The 27,122-nt window shown below is 47.9% G+C and overlaps 1 protein-coding gene across 1 annotated transcript in view; it reads right to left on the reverse strand.

The window, feature by feature from the left end:
* Nucleotides 1–1,579: 1,579 nt before the first annotated feature.
* Tfcp2l1 (transcription factor CP2 like 1) overlaps nt 1,580–27,122 on the reverse strand; it is a 58,667-nt gene continuing 33,124 nt past the window's right edge. Inside the window, exons 5-15 of the mRNA XM_027417820.2 lie at nt 26,169–26,275; nt 24,835–24,987; nt 21,342–21,452; nt 18,624–18,715; nt 15,540–15,588; nt 15,366–15,459; nt 13,312–13,402; nt 10,991–11,094; nt 10,245–10,387; nt 4,308–4,359; nt 1,580–2,645 (exon numbers count right to left, since the gene is read on the reverse strand). Coding sequence (XP_027273621.1) covers nt 2,599–2,645; nt 4,308–4,359; nt 10,245–10,387; nt 10,991–11,094; nt 13,312–13,402; nt 15,366–15,459; nt 15,540–15,588; nt 18,624–18,715; nt 21,342–21,452; nt 24,835–24,987; nt 26,169–26,275 — 1,043 coding nt within the window. The 3' untranslated portion in view covers nt 1,580–2,598. The remainder of the gene's footprint in view (nt 2,646–4,307; nt 4,360–10,244; nt 10,388–10,990; nt 11,095–13,311; nt 13,403–15,365; nt 15,460–15,539; nt 15,589–18,623; nt 18,716–21,341; nt 21,453–24,834; nt 24,988–26,168; nt 26,276–27,122) is intronic.

Here is a 27,122-nt window from a genome sequence, read left to right on the forward strand (position 1 = left end):
TAAAAGGATTTCACTTACAATTTACCAACAATTTGGACAATTCAATGAAAAGACAGCACAATTTTTAAATGGGCAAAGGACCTGAACAGACATTGCTCCAAAGACATGCAAATGGTCAATCAACATGTGAAGAGGCTGGTTGAACAGCATCACCAGCATCAGAGAAATGCAAGATACCTGCAGTATATTGTAACAAAACCATCAACCCAAGGGAAGGAGTTCAGTCGGTAGAGCACTTGCCTAGCAAGAACAAAGACCTGCATTTGGTCCCAGCCCTGCATAAAGTAGCTGTGGAAGTACTTTTCTGTATTCTTAGCACTCAGGAGATGGAGGCAGGAGGATCAGAAGTTCAATCATCCTCTCCTACCTAGTGACTTTGAGGCTAGACTAAACTGTATGGAAGGAAATGAGAGAAGGAGGGAAGGGGAGAGAGTGAGGTGAGGAGGCAGAGAAACTGGAACCATCCTCCATTGCTGGTGGGAATGTAAACAGGGGCAGCAGCTATGTGGGAAACACAGAGCAGGCCCTCAAAGAGGTGAAGACATTTTAGGATCTATCCACTCTACTCCCAGGCACATTCCCAAAATGAAACCCTTCCACATAAAAACCGGTGCCAATGTGTTCACAGCACCAACATCTCAACAAAAGCTGTCAGTCCCGCCCACACAATCCCAAAAGACAAGGAACTGAGAGCCCAGGCTGGCTGTAAGAATAGTTTCTCTGAGCTAGGAAACAAGGAGGACCCTAAGAAAGACATACATGGTCTCCCAGAGAAGGAAAAAAGGACAAGATCTCCTGAGCAAATTGGGAGCATGGGGGAAGAGGAGAGGGAGCTAGGAGAAAGAGAAGGGGAGAAGAGGAGGGGAGACATGAGGGAGCAGAAAGGTTGAGTCAGGGGGAAGAACAGAGGAGAGCAAGATAAAGAGATACATAATACAGGGAGCCATTATAGGTTTAAAGAGAAATCTGGCACTATTGAAATGTCCAGAGATCATAAGGATGACACCAACTAACAATCTAAGCAACAGTGGAGAGGCTACCTTAAATGTCCTCCCCTGATAATGAGATTAATGACTACCGCCCAGCGAAGATGAATTCTTAAGTCTACCACAGCTACCAATTCTCAAATTCCCTCATAGTTAAGGAAGGTGATTCAACCATACCAACAAGACAAAGTACCCTCAATGTACACCTACAATTGGGAAAAGATGAACTCTGGAAACGAGAACACTGGGGGAATACACTTCCCCTAGGAGACTTGGCAAACAGGATTGGTTAACCAGGGTTGTCTCAAAAAGGGAGTTCCATAAATCCCTCGGCTGCAGCAGTACTGGGTGGTATCCACTACCTCATACTTGCCTAGCAAGGGGTCTACTAAGCCATACTCTAACACACAGTTCTAAACTGATGGTCAAGGCCACTGGATTTAATGAAATCCTCACTTCTTCAGTACTCTTTTCTCATCAGAAATTGAGATTACACTGCAGTCACCCAAGAGGAATCATGTCCTCATCCCACTTCACTGGCGAGGAAGCTCCACATTATCTCCCAGTCCATTGCCACCTAGCAGCTAGGTGTGAGAGGTCACACAGGGGCAAAATGTGTGGTTTGAAAGAGAATTGTGTCCCATAGGCTCATGCATTTGAACATGTGGCCCCAGCTGGTGCTTTTAGAAGATGCAGTCTTGCTGGAGAAGTAGATCACTGGGGGTGGACCTTGAGGATTTGTAACCTCGCACCACTCCCTGTTTGCATGTGCTCTCTCTCTCTTACACACACACACACACACACACACACACACACACACACACACACACACTTCCTATGTGTATGAAAATGAGACCAACTAGCTTTCTACTCTATGCCTTCCTCACCATAAAAGATTCTATCCCCCTAAAACTCTAAAAGCCCAAACAAGCCCTGTCTGCATTTAGTTGCTTTTGTTAGGGTATTTCATCACAGCAATAGAAAAGTAACTAATACAAGGCCCACGAGAAGTTACACAGGTGTACTGTGGCATCTACCATGTCAAGGCAGAGACGTACGCATGCCTCTAGGCTTGAATGTGGCAGATTCTTAGAAACAAGGCAACTGAGAAAAGGTGAAAGGCACAAAATAAATAGCCCCAGTCCTAATAATTCATCCCAGAGCAGGAGAGAGGTCACCACCAGGGTCACTGAGATGGTATAAGAATAGGAGAGTTGTGCAAGGTGTCCCTGTCAAGCTGGCAGGGCTAGACATGAAGCCAGTGACCCAAGAAATAGGTACAGGAACAGTGTGAGGCAAAAGAGTTGTCAGGAGGGACCAGTACATCTAAGGGGCCTCCAACTACAGTGGGTTCCGGATTTAAAAGATGTATGTCCCCAGCGTCTGCCTGGGAAACAGAAGAAGGGACTGTTAAAAAGCTGAAAGCCCAAGAGAGAAAGGAGCCACTGGCTTTCTACACGCCAGACTTTGTGTCCATGGTTATCGTTAGCTTTCCTGGACTGGGCAGAGTCCCTCCTAGTCTGAGCTTGTTGGTTGAAACAGCAGCTGACAATGGCGCAACTTCTACAGCCAGGGGATCCATGGGGTGGGAACAGGTGCAGGTCTCGGCTGCTCAGAGCCCACACTTCAGGATGATGTGGTAGCCGTCATTGCTATCTGCTGCAAAAGAAACACTGGCATGGGCATGTGTCACAGTGTCACAGTCCCCTTCAAGGTCCCCAAAGTCTACCACAGCATGTATTAAGACAGATGCAAGACCACCTAAATAGCTACATAAGGAAGAGTATGTCTACAGAAGCAGGGATTTCAACCAGGTTTTGGCATCTGCCTTATGTAACCCTCCCCATCCCCCCCACCCCCCATCTCTGTGTGTGTGTGTGTGTGTGTGTGTGTGTGTGTGTGTGTGTCCTCACTGCATCTGCTTTTATGTTGTGTGTGTATGTGCACACCTGTGCAGAGGCCAAAGGACCAAAGGACAATCTCAGGTATCATTCCTTAGGAGTTATCCATCTTGTGTTTGGGGACAGGGTCTCTCATTGTTCTGGAGCTTACCAAGTAAGCTGGGCTGGCTAGCCAGTGAGCCCCAGGGATCCACCAGTGCCCAACTTTTGGATTCTGGAGACTGAACTCGGGTCCTCCTGCTTGCATGGCAAGCACTGTATTGACTGATCTTCCCAGCCTTCTCACCATAATCTTAGGCCCAAGGAGGCACAGGCAAACTGTGGCTTTGTGCAGGCTCAGAGGACTGTAATCCATTGTCTGTGATATATTTAGGATAAGGCCCATGTTGTGAAAGGGTTAGCCTCCAGCCTATGGCACTAGTGAATGATGGTGGGACCTTGAAGGCTTGGCGCCTAGTGGGAGAAAGTGACATCAAAGAAGGCATCCTTGGAGGGAACATTGAGTCTTAGCTCTTCCTCTTATTCACTTGCCAGCTGTCTTGAAGAGAGCAGAGCAGTTCGCCACACTCATGTTTCCTTGCCATGGGTCCAAATGCAACAGGGCCAATCAGCCATGGACTAAAATTTCCAAAACTGAGCCCAAACAAGCCCATCTTCATTTTTGGTTATCTCAGGCTCGTTACAGTAACAAAAAGCTAACTAATATAACCTAGATTCACAGAATGAGGCAGGAAGTGGTCGCAGCATAGGCTGGAATCCAGTCTCTTGTTCTTTCTTTTTTTTTTTAAGTCTTAATTATGTGTATGTGCGTGTTTATGTACCTGCAGAGGCCAGAAATGGGCTTTGGGTCCCATGAAGCTGGAGTTACAAGTGGTTGTGACCCACCAGACACGGGTGCTGGGAGCCAAACTCGGCCTCTTTATGTGCTCTCATCCACTGGCCACCTCTCCAGGTCCCAGTCTTCTGTTCTGATGAAGCCCACCCACTTACCCTCCCAGCCCCAAGAACCATCACAGCTGGTCTTCCTCTGCCTTGTGCAGATAAACACAATTCCTGGTATGTAGGCTCACTGTCAGCCAAGCATAGGCATCCTGACATTCTCTCAAGACATCTGGCTCAGATGTGTCCTCCAAGTCCCTGATTCGCTCTGCCTGCCATTGTAGTCCTTGCTTGGGCTCCCAGAGACCTTCTATGAAAGCTCAACCAAGGTCATGGAGAACAATATCCAGGCCTGCTCCCTGGAGATGTCACTCATCCTGGCACGGCTAGGACTAGGTGTGACAAAGCTTGGTGCTCCCAAAGGCTGCTCCAAGTTCAGCACCTTCTGGAAGGACCCTGGCCAGGCAGATCCCACCTGTCACCCTCTGACAGCAGGGAACACAGACACACACTTCTCTCAGGAGGGCAGGGTGGGGCTTACCTTTTAATGTGCTGAGTGTAAAACAAGACTCATCTTGGAAATTCTGAACCATCTGAAAGGCAAAAGAGAGACATGCTCTTCTCAGTGGTGTCTTCACATGTATCACTGCCGGGCTGAAGGGGATGGAGAGACGGCCCAGTCAGTGATTGCTGCTCGAGCATGTGATGCACCAGAACAACATTGGGCTCTCCTCTGACCTCCACACACCCACAGGTCCAAAGTAAAAGACAGAACATTCATTTATTTGTTTGTTTGCTGGGTCACCTAGTCCCTGTACTGGACTAAAGGAAGGGTTTATGTCACAACAAAAATGTATTTTTAAAAAAACTAAACACAAAAACAGGCATGGTGGTATATACTCTTTTTTTTTTTCCCCTCCCGAGATGGGGTTTCTCTGTGTAACAGCCCTGGCTGTCCTGGAACTCACTCTGTAGACGAGGCTGCCCTCAAACTCACAGAGATCCACCTGCCTCTCTGCCTCCTGAGTGCTGGAATTAAAGGCCTGGCTAGTGGTGTACACTCTTAATCCCAGAACTCTGAAGGCAGAGGCAGATAGATCCCTGTGAGTTTGAGGCCAGCCTGGTCTACATAGTTAGTTCTAGGAACACCAGGACTACATAGTGAGACTGTCTCAATAACAAATAAGAGAAATTAAATCACATACCAGAAAAATCCCAGTTTTTGACAACAACATGACACATATACAATTGATGGAGTGAACAATTCTCATTGCTTAATGGCACTGTGGTCCTGGTAACATTACTCATATCTGTGGGATACTGTAAACACCCTACTACATTGCCAGTATGGTACAGATGATGACAGACACACAGTACACACCTGCCACGCCATCCTTTGTGCTCTCACACACCAGGCCCCTTGGCTGCATCAATGCCATGTTTAGTGACTCACGGTACCATCCAGGTTTTGAATGTCTGTAAGCTAGGGTGTTTCCACAGTGATAAAATCACCTAGAAAAGCATTTTCATCCTTCAAGAGGCTCGTGACTAGAACATGTTTTTAAATGGAACAACAATTGTGCCTGATGCAAAATATCCTCTTCTAGACCCATGTCACTTGATTTAGGGTTGGTGGCACCATTGGGAACTTATGGGACCTTTAGGAGGTGGGGTCAATGGGTAGTCTTGAGTGTTTATAGCTGGACACCACTTTCTGGTCACTGTTTTCTGAAGGGCCCAGCAGCCTCCCCTGCTCCTGCTGTCATACTTTCCCCTCAATGGAGCACAATAAACCCTTCCTTTCTTGCATTGTTTCTTGTTGGGTATTTTGTTACAGCCACAAAAAAGTAGTGTCAGTGGCTTGAAAAGACCAAACAGAAAGGAACTGCTGTACTCCCAACATGTGCAAGAAAGATAACTCATAGCCACCTCTCCCAAGCTCTCACTATGATTACTAACCAGTGATCATGAGAAAAAAAAATTCTGTCTCCATGGCCCCATCTGTGACATGGAGCATCATGATGATAAAATGTAACCAGGATATACAAGGGAAGCATCTCCAGAGGGTGATAAATCTTTGGGAAACTTCATCTACTGGAGGTCACCCCTGGAGTTCCCTTGCAAAGCATGTGCCCTAGACAAACCCTTCACATGTACAGCCTCAAGACATGCTGAAGAACATTGACAGCAATACTGATCACATAAAGCTCACACCATCAACGGCATTGCCAGTGGCAGGAGTGTGAGCCAACTGGGATCTAACCATGCATAGCACTCGGAGGTATAGTGACCCTCAACTGCACACATCAGAAACTGTGAATCAAAAACATATGGTGGAGTGAAAAAAAGGGGCCCCAGAGGAATGCATGGCTATTCCACATTAAAGCAGGCAGAAGAAAGTGGCCTACTGGGCTGAGGAGATAGCTGGTTGGTAGTGTGCTTGCTTTGCAGGCTTGAAGATCTGAGTTTGATTCCCAGAACCCAGGCTAAAAACCCACCCAACAAAACAGGCATGATGCTGTGGGCTTGTAACTCCAGGCTGGGCAGATGAAGACAAGAGGATTGCTAAGGTTCCCTGACCAGCCACCACAGCCTACTTGGCCAGCTCTAGGACATGAAGAGACCCTGTCTTAAAAGCCAAGGTGAGTGGTGCCAGAGGAACAAAGCCAAGGCTATCCTTCAATCTCCACAGCACACATGTGAACTGCCCCCACCCTTAAATAGCATGTCAGGGAAAAAAGAAATGATTACTATAAAATGAACAGGCAAGGGTCAAAGATGATACAAGCCTATAAAGAGGTTATAACCATCCCATTCCAGTAAACTGGGTACAAGGACTTGGCTACTTATTAAAATGTGTAAGTCAGGGCCCATGAGGTGGGTGAGCAGGTAAAAGCACTTGCTATGTAAGCCTGGAAGACCTGAGTTTGATTCACAGAACCCACAGAGGGAGGGGGAGGGAAAAGCCACACGCGCGCGCGCGCGCGCGCGCACACACACACACACACACACACACACACACAAGCTTACAAATAAGTATCTGTAGGAGACCACTTATGCACACATGTAAAACCAGATTTAAAAACAAAATGTACATTAACTTTAGAAAATTTTTGCATGTGTTGGCTGTACTTCCCAATATACACTTCAGAAATAGTTCAAGTATAAACATGTACATAAACATGTGTGCCAAACCCAACAGGATAGCAAAGCCCCTTTCAATTAAAAAAAAAAAAAAAAAGCAACCCACTTTTTATTGCCTGCTCTGGACTCTGCCTCAAATCCTACAAATGCACCCACCTGTCGACCCTGACCCTCCCTGCAGGGCCTAATGGTGCATGAAGCACATTTATTCTATACCTCAGCCTGCTCCAGCTCGGACTCTTGGCCGCCCAGCCACTTGGGCATGAAAAGCCCTAAGCAGGGCCCACAAGGGCTTAATGAGTAACTCCCTTGTTTAATTGAGTGCCCTTGCACCCCAGGGGCTGGCTCCATGCTGGCCAGGCTGCCTCCAGCATTCTGGGTAATTCTGTGCTGAAGGTTTCTAAATTGATTTGGGTTGAGTGGGAAGGAGACTTGGGGGAGTGAGAATGGCCTACTTAGCCAAGGTGGCATTTGAGGTCTGTTCTCTGCTTCACTTGCTTAAGTGCCTGTTGTTGAGGGCACAGGGCAAGTAGGGGAGGGACTTCCTCAGGGACCTGGGAAGTTGCAAAGCACATTCATGGTTTTTATCTTCTCAAAAAGAAATCCACAGGGACCTGAGGACGTGGCTCCATTGTTAAGTGTGCTTGCTTAGCTAGCATGTACAGAGTCCTGGGTTCCATCTCCAGTGCTGCACAAACCAGGTGTGATGCACTACAAGGCTGTAATCCTAACACACTATGATCCTAGCACTGGGGAGGTGGAGGTGGGAAAAATCAGAAAGTCAAGGTTATCCTTGGCTACACAGCAAGTTCAAGGCCAGCCTGGGCTACAGATCCTGTCTTAAACAAGCAATTCTCTTGGAGGTACAAAGTGGCATGACTTCTATCCCACTAGAGTAGTCTGCCACTCAGAGGCCCTTGTGCCCTCCTAGCTCATCTTAGTCAGCTTTAGAGGCAGGTTCCATTTTCATTTTCTGTGAAATAAAAGTAAAAAGTAGCTGCTTTAAGCTAGACCTGGTGGTACATGTCTGCAGTTCCAGTACTCACAGGCAGTGGCAGGATGACTACATACAGCATGATTGATGCTAACCTTGTCTACACAGTGAGTGCTGGGCCAGTCAGGGTTTACACTGAAGCCCTACCACAAAACAAAAAACAAAACAAAACAAACAAACAAAAAAAAGAACAAGGAAGTGTAACTTCATTAAGCTGGGCCTGTGGTACACTCCTGTAACCCTGGCACTCAGGAGGCAGAGGCAAGCAAAGCACGGCAGCGAGGACAAGACCAGCCTGGTCTTCATCATTAGTTTCAGGACAGCTAGGGTTTCATAAGGAGAATTTGTCACAAAACAAAAGCAAAAACAAAACAAAATAAGACAAAGCAGAACAGAACCACAGCTCCCATTTCATAAGAGGTTGGCTCTCTTACTGGCTCAGCCCTCCAACATCTGGGTTCCTACCAAATCTCTACCCCATCTCAGCTGTGGCATCTGCAGGTAACTACTCAGTATCTCTGTGCCTCAGTTTCCTATGTGTGTTATGGGATGCTAGCATGGACTTTTGTTTTGTGTACACACAGGAGAGAGAGAGAGAGAGAGAGAGAGAGAGAGAGAGAGAGAGAGAGAGAGACAGAGACAGAGACAGAGAGACAGAGAGACAGAGAGACAGAGAGACAGAGACAGAGAGAGAAGAGAGCAGCCAGGGCACAGCAGCATTGACAGGTTTGGATCTGGAGTGTCTTCCCCAAGGCCCCTGTGATCAAAGCTTTGTCTTAGCCTCTGGTGCTACTGGGAAAGAGGTGGGACCCACTAAAAAGTTAGGTCACTGGGGTTAATATTGAAGGGAATATTGGGACCTTAGCGCCTCACCCAACCTGCTTCCTTCTTGACCATAGTGAGAACAATTTGCTTAGCCACATACCTTCCATAATGGGTTATCTCACCACCAGCCCCAAACACCAGGAAGCTGACGACGGATCAAAATCTCTCAAACTGTGAGGCAAAGTCGTGTGTGTGTGTGTGTGTGTGTGTGTGTGTGTGTGTGTGTGTGTGTGTGTGTGTGTGTGTGTACACCTCCTCTCTAGCACTGGGGTATACCACCATGTCCAGCTTTTGAAATGGGTTTAGGAAATTGAACCCAGGTGCTCACATTTTCAAGGTGAGCTCTTTACTGAATGAGTTTTTTCTCAGACTGAACCTTTCTTCTTGAGTTCACGATCTCACATATTCATCACAGTTCCAGGAAGCTAACCGATACAATACCAAACACTCAGTGGAAGGAAGATCCAGGACACAAGCTTAATTTAAGATCATCTGTTCCATCATGGGCAAGGGATGCCCAATTTGGTGGGCAAGTCTGCTCAACACAGCAGTCCCCGAAGGGCTGAGGCAAGGTTCCAACAGAGCTCTGTCACTTCCTAGGCCTTTTGTTAGCAGCTCTTTCCACGTTCCTTCCATGGGATTGTGTTGAACACCAATTCAGTGGTAGGAATCTTCAATGCTGAAGGAGGCCTTGCTAGTATCTCCCATGAGCCACAGCTGCCCCTCCATTAAACTACTGGCCTCTTCAAACTTGCTCCCCACTTGATGGGTGGCACAGTCTTCTGACTGTGCATATGTCCCAAAGCACCCAGCTAAGGACATGTAGAGAAAGCTGTCCCCTGAGCATAACAGCCTACTATTACCATCTTAGTCACAGCAGCTATGACTACCCACAAGGGACCCTCAAGAACGAGACTGTTGGGCTGTGGAGATGGCTGGGCTAATAACAGTGTTTGCCCCAAGTCTGATATCTAAGTCCCATGTGGTAGAGGGAGAGAACTGACTCCTGCAAGTCTTCCTCTTACCTTCCTCTAGCATGCACTCACCCACCTGCCACCCCTCACAAAATAATAAATGTGATAAAATGTTTTCAATTATAGGATTTGTTGCCAGTCCCTTATAGAGGGAGGGCAGGGAGAGGGTTCTTGGCTCCTCACATCCCTCACACCAAGCTGATTCTTCCTATACCTCCCTCCCAGGTTTATATAATTAGCTTGGAAGGTTAACTGAAAGAAAAACCCCATCTCTATAGCTACGGATGGGGAGACTTTTCCGTAGTGCAGCCCTTGTGGGATCACCTACACTCCTGTAAGTAAACCTAATAAATTAATCAGTCCTAGAATTGTTTACTTTAGTCTGTGGCTGATGCCCTATCTTGGGGGAGAAGACACTTGTTCATGTTTTTCCAGGAAAAGAGATAGAGGTTCTATGGAGGGGTTGTGACCCACAGGTTGTGACCACTGGCATGGAGTCTGCCCCTGTGCAGGGTCTGGGGCTCTTGAGGGCCAGGCTTACCTCATTGCTCACCACCACGTGGATGCCAGTGGGGCCCTGCCGGTAAACCCGGTGAATGTGCTGTGGGGGGATGCTGTACAGGCTGGCGATCTTCTCCATCAGCTCCAGGGTGGTCAGCTCTTCCAGGAAGATGGCATGGTATACTGGGAAGGAGCAAGTGCCTTCTTTTAAATGAACAAGACTCTGTCCATGTGTCCCTACCCCATCCTGAGAAGCCAAGAGCTCCCATGTGTGGGCGCTCATGCCCAGAGCTATGGATTCTGCTGGGAGCTTGAGAAGGCTGGTGTAGCCTTCTGACCAAACCAGACCCCAAGGCACCCAGCTAGGGGAGGGGAGGGGAGGCCCTAGAGGGAGAGTGGAATTCAGATGTGGTGCCTGGTGTGTACACTCCCTGCTCTGTGGGAGCAGACAGCGCCATATCACCTTCCCAGGGGTTACTCAGTGGCTTCTGGTGGCAGAAGGATATTTAAAGACTATTATCAGTAGATGCTCAGGAGACAGCCACCTGAGTACCAGTGTTCATTGATCCCTGCTTACCCACTGTGGATGCTACTTGACCAGGTACATCTTATTCTTACTGCCATGTCTTCCCTGCTACATGGACTGTGCCCTCAAACTGAGAGGCATAACAAACCCCCTTCCTTACGCTGCTGTGACTTGGGTTGGGTATTTTGTCACAACAAGAGAAAACTAAAACATTGAGAGCAGAAACTGAGAGGGGTGCAGACTCTGCTCCACTCACTCACCACACAGGCTATTGTCCCCACTGCCGTCCTGCTTCTGTGGTAAGGGTACTCGGTTCTGCTCCAGCTCCTGACAGACATAGATGGTCATTTTTGGCCTCACATTCCTGGCAAAAGAGGAAATAACTAGCAGATATGATGGCTGTTGCTCTAGAATGTGCTGGAATATTCCAGAGCCCAGAGTAGAATTCGCAGTATGGAGGGTTTTAGGGAAGAAGCAGGTGATAAAGATGCAGTATGCCTCTCGCGGACAGGTTCCCAGGGATAGAGTCCAGTCCTGATGGATCTTTACAGCTTCATACAGGATGTTCTGGAGAAGGGGGTAGAGGATTCTTTGCAACCTGCCACGCTGAGACTTTTCTATAGACCTGAATCTCAAGATCAGGATCTCAAGAGGTGGTATGGTGGTGGGGAGTATAGCCTGGTGATAGAGCTTGCACTTGGCATGTGTGAAGCCCTGGGTTTCATCCCCCAAGGGGGCGAAGAAAAGAGACAGAGAACTTGACATACAGAGTTCCTCACACAAAAATGAGCTTGGCTCATCCCCATTTCACATATAGGGAAACCGAGGCTCAGAGGGGCAAATGGCCTTTTTGTTTTTTCCATTGCACAGCTCCTGGGAGGCAGATCTGGGATTCACCCTCAATTGTGTTCTCTCACTCTACAACTTTACCCTCCCCAGCTGGCTATTGTGTTTTAACTTCAGGGCTCAGGAGCAGCTCAACAACAGAGCACATGTTAGCATTCACAAGCTCTGAGTTCTGGTCTCAGCACCAGAAAAAAAAAATGAGCACAAAATCGCAATAAAAACTTATATTTGGTTTGACTGTGAAGTTAAGTCTAGTGCCACAGTACAGGGTTCCACATGGCCAGGTTTCCGGACTATCATAGAACTTTCATTTCCATGGTGGCAGAGAGTTCTATCACCCAGCATGGTGCTGAAAACTGCACTGTGGTTTTCAAGGCCAAACCCCGCCCCTGGGGTGTCAGGTCTCAATCAGGACTCTCCAAGTGTCCAGAGTCTCTGGGCTAGTGACTAAAGGCCAAGATCCACAGACTCTGGGTCCAATGGAGGAGAGGGAAGATGTGATGGTTTACACTGAGAATCTAGAATCATAGGAGAAAAACTTCTGCGGGGGTGGGGGGGGGGTTGTTCTAGCCCCACCATAAAACACAGGCATCTCCATTTCATGAACTGTGCTCTCATACACCACACAAAGAAGCAATCTGAATCGCCAGCACTCTTCTCTTCCCGCTTTCTGACTTTACAGGCATAATGTGACCAGCCGCCTTCTACTACTTCAGCCATGGGCTTCCTTGATGAACTGTACTGTGGGGAGTGGAGGAAGCCCAGGGTGTGTGAAGTCCTGAGTGAATGTGTGCTGTTGCCATAAACTGGCCAGGCCAGGGCTGCAGAGATGGCTCAGCGGTTAAGAATACTGGCTACTCTTACAGAGGTCCTGAGTTCAATTCCCAGCAACCATATCATAGTTCACAACCATTTATAATGGGATCTGATGCCCTCTTTGGCACCCAGAGAACTCATCTCTAAAAATATACATAAAGAAATAAGCTGACCATACCAAGGACCCAAGCCTCAGGCCCATAGGAAAACGGCAAAGCCTTGCCCTAAAGTGAGGCTCAGAGTCCTTGTGTGAATATTGATAGTGAGTTCAGAAAACGTCCACCGTGGCACCACCCCCTTGATATTTATGGCCTGAAGACTGATCCCCTGAGAGACAGTTCCTACTGAGATTAGTTAAATCATCCTTGCTCAGCTGTATACCATAAATCCTCCTTCCTGTTTATCTGCATGTAGTAACCCTTGTTTACCGGCATACAAGAACCCACCTCCGTGTTCAACTCTCATAAGCACACCGAGCCTCCCTCCATCAGGGAAACCAGTCTATCTGAACCCAGCTTTCCGGTATGTAAGTCTGCCATTTCTTCATTACCTAGCTGCCCCAGTCTGGTCCATCTCTCAAGCGGTGCAGTACTGAACCTTCAAACCTCGAGCCAAAATAACCTTTCTTCTCATAAGCTGCCTTTGTCAGGCATTTTATCATTGACAATGAGAAAATTAACACTGAGGTATGTCCAGTCATCGTTGAGTGATCTCCACACGGCAGCTCATTCCCTGTCCTACCCCTAACACCTCCTCCAGCTCTTATTTAACCCCATGCTAAAAGAGGGATCCCTTCCATCACCTAGTCCCGCCAGCAGGCTCACCCACAGTTCAAGAGGCTGAGGTGGGGCTTCTTGCTATCCACAGGCAGCCCAGTGGCCACAGTCTTTTTGGCTGCTTTCTCTAAACTGACACTTACCTGCCTTTGATGGCATTGAAGAGCCGAATCCCATCTGCAGGGCCGCAGACCTGGACCAAATCATCTCTGGACATTTTCAGCAGGTCAGCACCTAAGTGGAGACATGCACCAAGGGTCACATGGCATATACCCGCAGACCCCACAGCAGGGCTGGGGAAAGTAGGGCCAGCCTCACCCTCAGTGAGTACTAGACCTTCCACAGAGAGGAACAGCATAAGACTAAACGACCCCAGGAGCTGTACAACATCAGAAGCTAAAAGCTAGTGTGCACACAAGTACAAGGAGATAGTCTACCCAGCCCTACCCACCTGCCTACCCTCCTGGCTTTCTGAGTTTTCCATCAGCACTAACTGTTCTATTGCACAGATTTCACCAGAATGCTGCCACCAATGACACACAGATGTCTCTGTGCAGAAACATACAGCTCGCAGGAGGTTGACAATACAAACATACTCCTGAGACCAGCACAAACCAAGAGGCAGAACACTGGCCTCCCAAGAGACACAGCCACGGCCAGACCTATCACCCCATTTGAAGGGGAAGAGGAAGGCCAGTATCTGGCAAGAACAGAGGAGGATGGCAGTTAGTAGGGATGCCAGCTGTGTGAAAGACTGAGGCCCCCGGACCCCAGAGGATTCTCCAGTCATCTCCTTCATCTCCCTCAGGTGGGATGTCAGGAGTAGCTCTGCAAACACAATGACTCCCCACATCCAACCCTTACTTTTTCTTTTCTTTGAGACATGGTTTCATGTAACCCTGGGTGGCCTTAAACTATATAGTTGAGGTAACCTTGAACTTCATTCTTCTACCACCTGAGTGTACTACACCCATGGTTATGTGGTGCTGGGGCCTTGGTGCATGCTAGGCAATCAATCTACTAACTGAGCTACAGTTCCAATCCAGAACGGTTGGCTTTGTGTTGAGGTTAAAAGCCAATATCCTCCTATGGTCCAACCAGAATCCATGTCACTCCCCACTATCCCCTGCCCCATCCTCACTGCCTTCTCTGTTCCATTCTGTGGCACCTACCTCATAGCCTCTGTTCTCTCTCTGCCTGCAGAGCTCTCCCCTACCACTCCCACCTCTCTCTAGCACTCAAGGACCCTGGGTAAGCTCTGCTCCCCTCTGCGCCCCTCCCACCACAGGTCAGGAGCCATTTCTCCCCTCCTTTGTCCAGCACAGGTCACAGTGCACTGAAGTGGCCAGTTCCCACAGTGGTAGAAGGACCCTGGTTGTCCTTGCACCTTCTAACTTCCATTAAGAATGCTCTTGGAAATAAAGTTGATATAACTAGTTATTCCTTTGTTCCTACTGCTGCAGACAACTGCTCCCCAAATTACAAAGGACCTTTACCCCCTCCTCAATTCAGGTTAACTGCTTAGGGGTCAGGCTCACTGCTTTGTTCACCTTTCTACCCCATAGCACCCCATTTACAACATTCATATGATGGGTATGCGTTGCCCTGATTGGCCAAGAGACCCTGTGATGGTTAATGCTGTCAACTCAACAGGATCTAGAATCACTTAGGACACTAACCTCTGACATGTCTGTGCGGGAGAGTCTAGATTTGGTTAGCCTAGGTGGGAAGACCCACCCTGAATTCAGGCAGCACCATCCCATGGGCTGGGATTCTGGGCTGAAGAAAAAGAGGGAGGGAGCTGAGTGCCAGCAGTCAGCAGTTTCCTGACTGTGGATGCCCTGTGAACAGCTGCCTCATACTCTCCTGCCCCCCCCCCGCCTTAATGAACTGTATCTTCAAACTGTGAGACAAAATAGCCCTCCCCACATGCCACATCAATGAGAAAAGTAACCAATAAGAGCCCTACCTGGGCAGGTCAGAGCCCAGCCATACCTTCAGGGAGAGGATGTGAGTAGTCACTCAACAACCTCTCAAGTTGAACTTGACAAGGATTGTCTAGGGACAGAATGTCATACCACAAGCTGTAAGAAAGGGAATCCACACTGAGGGCTCTCCTGGACACAGCCACAGGCCAATGGGGCCAAGAGCAAGCCAGAACACCTGTGGATCTCAAACTTAACTCCACAATGCTCACCCGAGAAGCTGGCGAAGAGCCGGCAGAACTGTGAGAAGCGGTTGCGGTACAGCCACTGCTGGGCATCCTGGATAGAGGCAGAGGGAAGCAGGTGCTGCAAGCAAGAGAAACGAGGCTCAAAATGGCCACAGAGCCAGAGGAACCCCTAGCCCGCCAACAACCACACATACTTACATCATTGCCCAAGGGTAAGGGCTCCACTGGGTGGGTAGGTGAGCTGTTGCTGTAATGGAAAAGATATGGTAGATGAGTATGAGGACATGAAGAAGGTTCCAGAATCTACGCGGTGCCTACATTCCAGTAGGTGTATGACTTGCTTTAAATAAGTCCAACAACACTGCTTGAGTCAGACAAACGTAATAAGACCCAATCTCTCAATCTCCTGAATTCAACTGTCACTGTATGGGGGGTTTAGATGACTACACTGTTCAAGCAACAATAACTCTACCTGGATAGTCTATAGCAACAACCAAAAAGGGCTTGTCTATTATGATTGGATCGTGTGCTGTATGGTGGAGCCTCACCCCTGTGATGTTTCACCTTCGTAGGATTTAGAATCACCATGGAAGCAAACCTCTGAACATGTCTGGAAGAGTTTCTATATCAAGCTAAATGAGGTGGGAAGACCCACTCTAACCATGGAAGATGGGCTGAGGTCCTGGACAGACTGTAAAGGAGGAAGTGAGCTGAGCACCAGCAGCCATCTCTGTATCTTGCATCCTAACTGGATGCAGTATGACCAGCTGCCTCATGCTCTAGTAGCAATTGCTTCTACATAGTATCAAGGAGACTGTATCTCCACAGTATCAAGGAGACTGTATCTCCTTGAATTCTGAGCTGAAATAAATCCTTAAGTTACTTCTTGTCAAGAATGTTGTCCCAGGGCAAGGAAATAGCTAAATTACCCAAGTTCTAGCCTAAGAAAAGGACAAGCTGATGAGGACACAGGCCTCACTCCTTCCATTAATTCAGCACCTAGGAAGCTGCAAGTGGACCAGAATCATGAACCGAATCCTAGCCAGGAGGCACATAAGGACCACTGTGCTGTATAGAGATATATTCGATATATTTGACTCAGCACCTGTAACCGTGCCCAAAGGCACGGTTACAGGTGATTAAAGAGAAAGGATCAGGGCTCTGGAGCCCCAGAATTCACAGAGAGCTTGGAGGAGGCAGGACTGCATACTTGGGTACTTGGAGCAGGAATGCCGCGACAGTCACTTGCTGTTTTCTATGTAAGTTCTTCAACCAGTAAAACTCCACTAATCATTCATACTGGTCTGGTGAATCCTTAATTCCCATGCCATCATCACTGAATCCACAGGTTGGTATTCACTTAGAAAGAAAAACATGGCCTGGGTTTTCCTAATAGGAAGGTACTAGAAGCACTTGCCATGTTTAAGTCCCAACACCCACATAAAAACTGGTGCATCATGGCATGCCTCTAATCCCAGTCCTAGGAAATAAGACAGAAGCTTCACTAGAGAGCACTGGCCAGCCAGCCTCACTCACCAAGTTAGTGAGCTCTAGGTTCAGTGAGACTCTGACTCAAAAAGAGAGGTAAAGAATGACTGACATCTGCTTCCGGCTTCCACAGGCACACACATGCATACCCATACATTCACATGAACATGTACACACAGGCCCAGGCCCCTTGCAGAGATGGCCCTCAACCCGGCCATCAGTCACTACAGCATCCCTTCCACTGTCTGTATCACAGGCACATGTCTCCTCACAACCATGTATTGAACCCCTAATCCCCCCCCTTCTGCACTGGGGAGGGTAGACATTAAAGAACAGGTCTGTCTGATCTAAATGCCCCTTTTCTTTTTATTCTATGCTCATGAGAAGACATTTCACAACAGTAAAGCCAAGCTCACAGACAGCCTTGCTTTTTTTTTCTGTCTTTTCTTTATTTCCTGGAGCATATCTCCTTTAGTTTGGGCTGGCCTTGAACTTGCTTCATAACCTTGAACTGCTGATCTTCTTCCTCTACCTCCAGAGAATACTGGCATTGCAGGCGCCACCACACCAGATTCTGGAGACCAAACCTAGCATTTCCTCTACCAAATGAGCTCCAGCTCCATCCCCAACCCCGACTTTCCATTAAAGATGGACTGCTGAGCAGGGGCTCAAAAGGCACAAAACACAGAGGTTCTGTCTTTGAGAGTTAGCAGCATCCAGGCTGGAGTCCTTTCCTCACTCCCAGGACATCACTGCAAAGCAATCATAACGATGTCAAGAGCCTCCATCTGCAACTGTCAGTTAGAATCTGTCTATCATGTCTTTACTGTCCTGTCACTGAGCCCTTGGGGCCACATGGCCTATCTGCCGAGTCAGTCAAGTTCAGCAAGCTTTGGTGCTACAAACACTGAAGCCAGGGTGGAGGCTCCTACCTGAACAGTGCCTTCAGAAAGCATTCACAAGAGGTAAAGAGAAAACTAAGGAGGATCTTCTGAATGCCTCAGCCATCCAGCACCCACCTCAGGTGAACACTGGTTTTCAAGGTAAATTCTCACAAACCTGTTACCACTTGTGGAAGTATACACAAAAGAACACACACACACACACACACACACACACACACACACACTGTCAGGTGGTGGTGGCTCACGCCTTTAATCCCAGCATTTGGGAGGCAGAGGCAGGTGGATTTCTGTGAGTTCATGGCCAGGCTGGTCTACAGAGTGAGTTCCAGGACAGGCTCCAAAGCAATACAGAGAAACACTTGTCTCGAAACACCCCCCCAAAAAAGAACACAGAGAGAGAGAGAGAGAGAGAGAGAGAGAGAGAGAGAGACAGACAGACAGACAGACAGACAGACAGACAGACAGACAGAAAGACAGAGACAGGGACAGACAGAGCACATAGCCAGGTGTGATGGCATTACAAGAGGCTAAAAAAGTAGGATTGCAAGTTCAAGGCCAGCCTGTGCTAACCAACAATCTCAAGGTCAATCTGGGTTATATACAACCCTGCCTTAAAAACCCAAAGCCAAATATGGGAGCTGAGGGGACGTAGCTCAGTGGTAGATCTCTTGCCTAGCATGTACCAGGCCCTGGATTCCACCCCCAACATGGGGTGTAGGTAAGGAATAGATAAATATGGCTGCAATTGCTATACCAGTTAGCCACACTAAAACCCAAATAGATGCCAGGCCATGGGGTGAAAGAAGACCAAAAAATAAAAAAAATTAAAAAAAAGGAACCTCTAACCCACTGTATGCCAGGGCCCCAAGGAAAGGAAGGTTGGACATACCCTTCACCAAGTCCAAAGCTGTTGGGAGAGCCATTGTAGCTTGGGGATGGAGCATTGTTCACCTGGTAGGCTACATCAGGCCATGGAGAGCACTGTGGGGAGAGATTCAGGACAGTGTGACTCAACAGTGATCTTGGGATAAGCTCAAGAGACAGCCCATGCCCCTTGGGCCTTTCGTAGTAAGTATTCATCAGCTTAAGACTCTGTTGTGTCAGCACAGAGCCCATACTGACTGAGTGCTCACAATGAGCCATAGCAAGCCAGAATGCTAGGGTCACCCAAATGATACGTAACAGACAATCCATGAAATGTACCCCTTTGAGCATCTTGGTAGTCAAACCAAAGGCGGAAAAAAGCATCATGTAATGCCTAAACCCTCAAATGAAGACAATCAACCCAACTGGTCAAATATATTTAAAGATGCATTATACAGGGAATAGATGATTTCTAAAGGAAAAAGAAAAAAAAACAGTACAATTCAAAGCTAAAATCCATTCTATGAAGTGTGGAGACTGCACTCAGGGCTGTAGCAAGCAGGACGGATCCTGGAACTCTTCCAAGAGTAGCTCCTCCCAGCTGACTTGTACAGTTATTCCATTTTAGTACCCATCTGGGCTCCAAAAGACAGAAACACACACGATGTAAGCCTTCCCCTGCTTGACATTCCAATGCATAGGCCAGTTGGGGGTGTTGGAGACAGAACACAGACCTCAAGGGAAAGAGCGTGCCCCAAGCCTGTGTTTCTTCCCTTCCCTCCCTTAGAGGGCAGTGACTCAATGACTTCGCTTGGAGAGGGCCAGGCTGCAGCATACCTCAAGACCGACTATCCCCCACCAAATGCCAGGTTGGTAAATATTTAACCATTGTGAGTGTGGGCTGGAATGTGTTGATGCTAAATCCTACCAAGGGAGGAAATCTGATGAGCTGATAGAAGGGGCATGCTGGCATCCCAAGGTCATAGCCTGGATTCTTTGTGCTGTGCTGTGCTGTGCTGTGCTGTGGAGGGCCTGCACAGCCATGGCACACTCTCTTCTTTCAAGGAAGTCAGGATTAAAACAGAGAAGTTGGGGCTCAGCCAAGATGAGAAACACCACCAGATGGGGTATTCCTGGCAGCGTCATAGACCAGGCATGGGAAGAAACTGCATGAAACACAGTCCTTGTGTCCTTCTGCTGGCAGAGAGCAAAAGGAAGTTTTCCTGTTCCAGGCTTCCTGCCCACTGTCACCCTCAGAAAAATAAAGTGCCAGTACATACTTGTAAGCCACATTAGCTTTTTACCCTGCCTTATGGAAACATTCCTCACACGTGGCTTAACACATTCAGACATAGGCACGTGCACAGCTGGGACCTGCTGGCCACCCTCCTCTTGGATGTCTACACACAAGTCTCATCATCAACATAGCCTTGGCCTTGTAAGGTCATCCTGGGTATAACATGCCTTCAGAGGGAATCCAACTAGTCAAAATCCCCAACACAATGAGGAATGGTCTCTTAAAGAAAACAGGCCAGCAAAAGTAAAGCCACTGAAGGCCAGTGACAGGAAACGGAAGAGCTGGTGATAGCCTCTGAGGAGCTCTCTGAACCTATGGATGGCCCCAGAGGGCTGTGTCTATGGTGTTGGGCTTAACAGGAAGTGCATTTCTGAATCTCTCCAAAGAAGAAATAGCCAGTGCTGGGGATGGGCTAGGGCTCAGCAGCCTCAGATGCTCATTGTATGCACCTGAGATCCTGGGTTCCAACTCTAATGCACGCATGTGTTCTGGTGTGCATATGGCATGGCTTGTGTATGGAGGTCAGAGGATAACACCCAGAAGTCAGTTCTTTCTTTCCACCTTGGATCTGGGGATCAAAGAAACTCAAGCTGTTAGGCTTATGCAGCAAGCACTTTTACCCTTTTAAAAGGGCCACTAAGCACTTTTACTGAGCCATCCCTCAGGCCCTAGCACTGAATTATAAAAAGTCTGTGCTTGCTGGGCATAGTGGCCCACACCTTTAATTCCAGCACTCAAGAAACAGAGGCAGAATCTCTGTGAGTTGGAGACCAGCCTGGTCTACATAAAATATTCAAGGACAGCCAGAGACACATGAGGACCCTGTCTCAGAAAACAAAACAAAAACAAACAAACAAAAACCAGTGCTTACACTACCAGCCAGTGAGCTCACATAGATGAGTAGAACTCTGTACATAGTCCTGTCATGTGCATGTCCACAACAGGCCTCCTCAGGACACTGCATAGCTGGACAAGGAACTAGAAGAAAGTTGTTATGAAAGGACAGCAGGATTCACGTGCAAGATGGCCACTAAGCACAACAGACACAGCACAGAAGACTGTGTATGGCTGATATACAGACACGGGCATGGGCTAAAGTGTGTACACACAGCCTTAACTGCAGGGAAAGACAGATGACCACAGAACCAGAGGCCCTGGGTGCCTGGAAGCCAAGGCATAGATCCATTGATGGGTAGATACTTGTGGTTGCACTCTTTCACATTTTGAACCACACTGACTGAATGTATAACCTGTTCACCCACATTTTCAAAAGCACTAACGTATTCAAAGGCAGCAGGGAGCTCAAAGTGATCTCAAAGTCACCAACCAATAGCCCCACTGATGTGTGCACTGGGCACTCAACAGAGCTCCTGCCCAACAGATGGGTAGTTTACTGTGCACCATGGCCATGGCCAAGCCCCAACCCCAGCCCCAGCCCCAGCCCACCTCAGTGAGGATGGTGGTTTCATAGGATGGCTGGTACTTCTCCTTCTCCTGAGCTGTTCTTTTCTCCATCTTTTCCCGGTCTGTTTTCTGTTTCCGGTCAGCTCCCTTTGGCTGCAAGTACAGAATACAGGATCCACTTAAGCCAGAAAGCAGCCATCGGCTGGGGAAGGAAGACAGAGGCCTTCAGGCTCCCACCTCAAACTGGGGCCTGTAAAGCAGGAAGGACAGCTCTTGAACCTCCCCTGAGTGGCATGTTTTCTTTCCATCCCTGGATCTTGAGCCTAGCACTTGGCAACTCAGTGGGTGCTTAGGAAAGATTGTTACCAATAGCCACTTGCTTCTGGAAGGAGCCATGGAGAACCAGGATGGGATATACCACAGTGCTGGGGTGACTGATGGAGACTGAAGAGAGGAGAGAGAGTGCCTAGTGACTCAACCCATGCCATGTTCAACTCTACTCAGGCCCCAGCACACCCATCCCTCAATACATCTCAATCTCAATGGCATCTCTGTCTCTGCTGTGGCTAAATGACAGTGCAAGAGGCTGCAACATCTAGGTGCTACCCACACCCACCATAGAATCTATTCTATGTGCTAATTGCAAGAGCGCCCCAGCTCCACAGCCAAACCAGAGGCTCTGAGCCTGAGTTGGTAAGAGAGGCCTGAGGGTACAGTCCCTCCCTTCTGTGTCACCTACCTTGTGCCTCCCATTCCGTTTGGCAAGCACAGATACAAGACTCAGAACCCCTCCACACTGAGCAATTTTATTATATACCTGTGATGTGCAGATACTAACAATTAGTTCAGGTCTAGTGGCCTCACAGAACTTTTATTCCAGTGTGTGCCTTCCTCGGGTGGATGCCTTTTGGTTCCCTGTTCAAGGGCTGTTAGGGAAGCCTCATTCAGGGTGACACCAACCCCAGATCAAGATAAGCTTGCAGTGAGCCACACAGGGACATAGTGTTCAATGTGAGTACCAAAGAAACTGTTAGGGGCCTAGGGTCATGGCAGTCACATGTTGCCTTCTGCTAAAGTCTCAGCCTCTCTTCCCTGCCTCAGAGGCCATAGGTGGGGTAGGTACAGCCAGACCATCAACTAGTATGCTTGTGAGGTAAAGCTCTCCACTTCACACCCTTCAAGGGGCTGGCTGGTCAGAACATGCTGGCTTTTTCTTTCAGAAACCTGACACATCAAGAACCTGAATTTGGGGGACTGGAGAGATGGCTCAGCAATTAAGAGAACTGACTGTACTTCCAGAGGTCCTGAGTTCAATTCCCAGCAACCACATGGTGGCTCACAACCACCTTGAATGAGAGCTGGTGCCCTCTGCTGGCATGCAGGCAGAAGACATAATAAATAAATAAAATCTTTATATTAAAAAAAAAAAGAACCTGAATTTGATCCCCCTGAACATATGTTAAAAACAAACAAACAAACAAACAAACAAAAAACAGGGCACAGTGACAAACATATAATTCCAGAGGTGAGGAAGCAGACCAGTAGATCCTTTAGCCTAAAGGGCCAGTTCCACATTCAGTGAGAGGACCTGTATCAAAAATAGGACTCCTGGGGAACCTAGGGTTGAGCCCTGACCTCCACATGCTACACAAATATACTCAACTCCCACATACACATACAAACAGCCCCTTATACAAAGAGAAAAAATAGGTAACATGCATGCCATGAACTCAAAGTGCCAGGCCACACAGAGGGTGGAGGCAGTCTTGCTTTCTGGGAGCACAAAGCTGGTTGGGGGGGGGCAGCCTCAACTGCCCAGTCTCTAGGTCTGTGGGTATACCTATGAATATTTAGTTCCTGTCTATCCCTGTTCAGGAAAATCGGTCTCTCTAACACAGCCCTATCTGAAATAGACTCTCCCCTGGTCTTTCAGTGCCAGCAGATGTTTCCAGCAGGTTCCAAATTCACCTGGGTACAAAGAAAGCTAGTCACCCAAAGTGACCCCTGATGGGAGGAGCTCCAATATTCTACAGATGGACAGAAGCAATTTAACCTGCTGGTCATGGGCTAACTTCATGCTCTTAAGAATGGCACAGGCGGGCTGGAGAGATGGCTCAGCCGTTAAAGGCTAGGCTTACAACCAAAAATATAAAAATGACACAGGCAGCCAGGTGGTGGTGTCTCATGCTTTTAATCCTAGCACTCGGGAGGCAGAGGCAGGAGGATCTCTTTGAGTTCAAGGCCAGCCTGTTCTACAGAGTTCCAGGACAGCTAGGGCTGTTGCACAGAGAAACCCTATCAAAAAAAAAAAAAAAAAAAAGTTACTGCCACATGGCTGCTGTACTTCCTTTCCCTGAGGGTACAGGGTACATAACCTTCAGAAAATAATCAATCCAGATTGAGGAGATAAGAACCATCAGTGAGAGACTGTTGCATCAATCAGGATAGCAAGAGGCTGGGTAGACTTCTGAAGATGTTTCTTTCTCTAAGATGAATTTGTTTTTCCTGGTACTTGAGACAGAAATTAGGACCTCCTTACATGTTAGAGCCAGTCCTCTATCACTGAGCCACACCACCATCTTTTTGAAGAGAAAGCCGGCCTGAGGGTCTTCTCAATGGTAGAGTTCTTATAGAGTGCCCATCATAAAAGTGTGAGAGCCTAATATAGAACCAACACCCACAGAAAAATCCAGGCATGGTGACATACACCTGAGGAGCCAGAGGCAGGAGGATCCCTGGAGCTCAGTGCTCAGCTAGTTATACTCTATTGGTGAGCTCTGGGTTCAGTGAGAAACCCTGTCTCAAAAACTAAGGCAGACAATGAACTGGTGAGATTGCTCAGTAGGTAGAGAGAGGCAAAGCGTGATGATATTGAGTTCAATCCCTAGGATCCATATGGTAAAGGAAGAGAGCTGATTTCTGTCCTCTGACATCTATAAGTGCTCTCTCTCTCTCTCTCTCTCTCTCTCTCTCTCTCTCTCTCTCTCTCTCACACACACACACACACACACACACACACACACACACACACACACAAAGTCAACCAATGAAGAGAAAAATGGCATTGAGCTAGACCTCCAAGAATGGCCCCTGGACCTCATGTTTACTTCTTTTTTGTTTGTTGCCCTGGCTGGCCTGGAGCTCACTTTGTAGGCCAGGCTGAGCTGAAATGCACAGAGATCCACTTGCCTCTGTCTGGAATTAAAGGCACTGGCACACCTACATTTGCCCTCATGTTTAAGGAGACACTGCATAGGAGAACATATGAATGCCTGTGAAACGCTTGGAGCCTGGAAAATACAACTCTAAACAAAGTCAGTCATTCTTACAAAAGCAGAGCCTTGCATTGGTATGAGGAGACACCCCTTCCAATACTAGAGTCACCAGAGAAGGCTGGGCAGGGACAGGCCCAGGTCCATGAGCTGGAATCCAAGAGAAGCCCAGGAGCACACACACCCAGCTAGGTCTATGCTCTAAGAATAGCAAAGGGCCATTTGCTGGGTTTGACCAGGGTTGGCTGTGTGGTGCATCCTACCTTGAACACCTTGATCTGGCAGCTGGCAGAGTGTAGATGCTCCGTGTATTCCCCATTCTCGTTCTGCTTAAATGTGTCAATCTGCACCCGAAAAGGCACTCCTTTCTCGCCCCCGTGCTTCCTGGGGGTGAATTCTGTGCTGATACAGTGCACCTGGGAGGGGAGCAGGGGAAGGGGGTGAGACCTGAAGTCAGGTAGGAGAAGGAAGTCTGAATGGCCCTAGGGTTCCTCTCCCCCAAGGAGGTGACCATCCCTGCTTCAATTCCCTGCTCTGCTTAACTTCCCATTTACCCCCACATCAGGCCAAGCAAGGCCTCCCTTCCCTCTGGTCATAGAACACACACAGTGTCCACCTCTGTCCCTTTATTGGGGCTTTGTCTGATCAGCTAAATCCTTACTTAGATTGCTTTAGGCCACTAAACATAGCAGCCACAGCATCACCACTCCCTTGGTAAATCCTAGACTTGCAGGGCAGATGAGCACAGTCCTGTTACTCTCTGAAACCCTGGTATCCTGGTTAATGATCCAGTCTGGAGCCATAGTCAGAATGCCAAACTCATCTCTGTGTTTCTGAGCACACTACAGAGAAGGCGCTGGATAGCTATGTATTGTTCTAATATTGTAATGTTTTAAAATACAGTATTACTGAAATACAAATATAACTAAATTTTGCAACAAGAATATTATTTGTTCTTTTTTGTTTGTTTGTTTTTGTTTTTCAAGACAAGAGTTTTTCTGTGAAACAGTCCTGGCTATCCTGGAATTCACTCTGTAGACCAGACAGGCTGGCCTTGAACTCTAAAATCCTGATTTATTTTTTAATTGGGTGGTGTGTGTATGTGCTTGTGTGCATCCACAAAGATTAAACATCAACCTCAGGTGTGATCCCTTAGATGAAGTCTTCCTTGGTTTTTTGAGCTGGGGTCTCTCACTGGCCTGGGACTCTAATTAAACTAGGCTAACTGGTCTACCTGCTTTCACTGTTCTCCCACCCCCAGCCCCACCCCCAGCCCCACCCCCACCCAGTGCATCACCTTTCCAGTCTTTCTTGTGTGGAGGATTGAACTCAGGTCTTCAAGCTTTTGTGACTAGTACTTTATGGAATCTGTGCTATCTCCCTAGCCTTGGAAATACCAAATCTTTTTTTACCTCACAGCTTTCTATAGCAAGAACCCAAACATAATTCTACAACATTCCAAGTCTTTGCTTCAACTCTCCTGACCCAAGAACCTAAATCCACCCATCCTCTGTTCTCCCTCAGCTACTTTCCATTCAACAGACAGTCATCTTTGCTGGCTGATGAGCTACTCCCTGTAGCTCTCATGTTTGCTCACCTGAATGAATGCAGATGCTCTTTTTGCTGGATCCCACAAAAACTCCACAGCATTCAGTTGGGTTGGGCTGGCCCTGGGGTCCAAGATACCAACAGACAGTGGAATATCTGCACACACATACACACAAAAGTGTGACCGTCAGCCTCTCCCAAACACTGAGGGGAAGGATCCTAGATATGGTGCAAACTCCTGTAGTTTGAAATCACAGCTAATCTGAAAGTATGCTTTGCCCATCTCTGCTGGCAGATAGCCTGGCAGGAATTGCTGTGGATTGCTTGATGTCTTTATCCTGTCTTATGAAAAGTTTCCCTTGATTTCCATCTGGAAGGACAGACTGATGTCCTGGTATACATGCCTGATCTTCACCTTAGCTTTTCCCAAAGCACAACTAAGGGCTGAGGGCAAAGCTGGGTGGTCAGTACTGAGCACCCCAGCTCTGTGATATGCCCACCCTTCCCTAACCACTTATCAAAACCCTTGAAGGAGCCAGGCATGATGGCCCATGACCTACTCACAAGGCAGAGGCAGAAGGATTTCTGTGAGTTTGAATTCAGTATGGTCTACATAGAGTTTCAGACAAGCCAGATTCATCACCCTTTAAGGCTCTGCACTCTTTTATAGAGAACTCCCTGAGGGTAGCACCCAGTGACTTTGGTCACCACTGACAGGTCTCATGTTTCCTTCCTTCCTTCCTTCCTTCCTTCCTTCCTTCCTTCCTTCCTTCCTTCCCTTCCCTTCCCTTCCCTTCCCTTCCCTTCCCTTCCCTTCCTTCAATATGTGTATGGGGTACTCTTGCAGGGGCATGTGTTTGTATGCACACATGCATACATACACATATATGAAGATCAGAGGAAAACCTTGGTTGTCACTCTTTACCATAGTTTTCAGAACAGGGTTTCTCATTACCTGAAGCTCATCAACTCAGCCCAACTAGTTGGCCAGCAAGCACTAGAG

The sequence above is a fragment of the Cricetulus griseus genome, chromosome 5 (genome assembly GCF_003668045.3).
Source record: "Cricetulus griseus strain 17A/GY chromosome 5, alternate assembly CriGri-PICRH-1.0, whole genome shotgun sequence".
Lineage (NCBI taxonomy): Eukaryota > Metazoa > Chordata > Mammalia > Rodentia > Cricetidae > Cricetulus > Cricetulus griseus.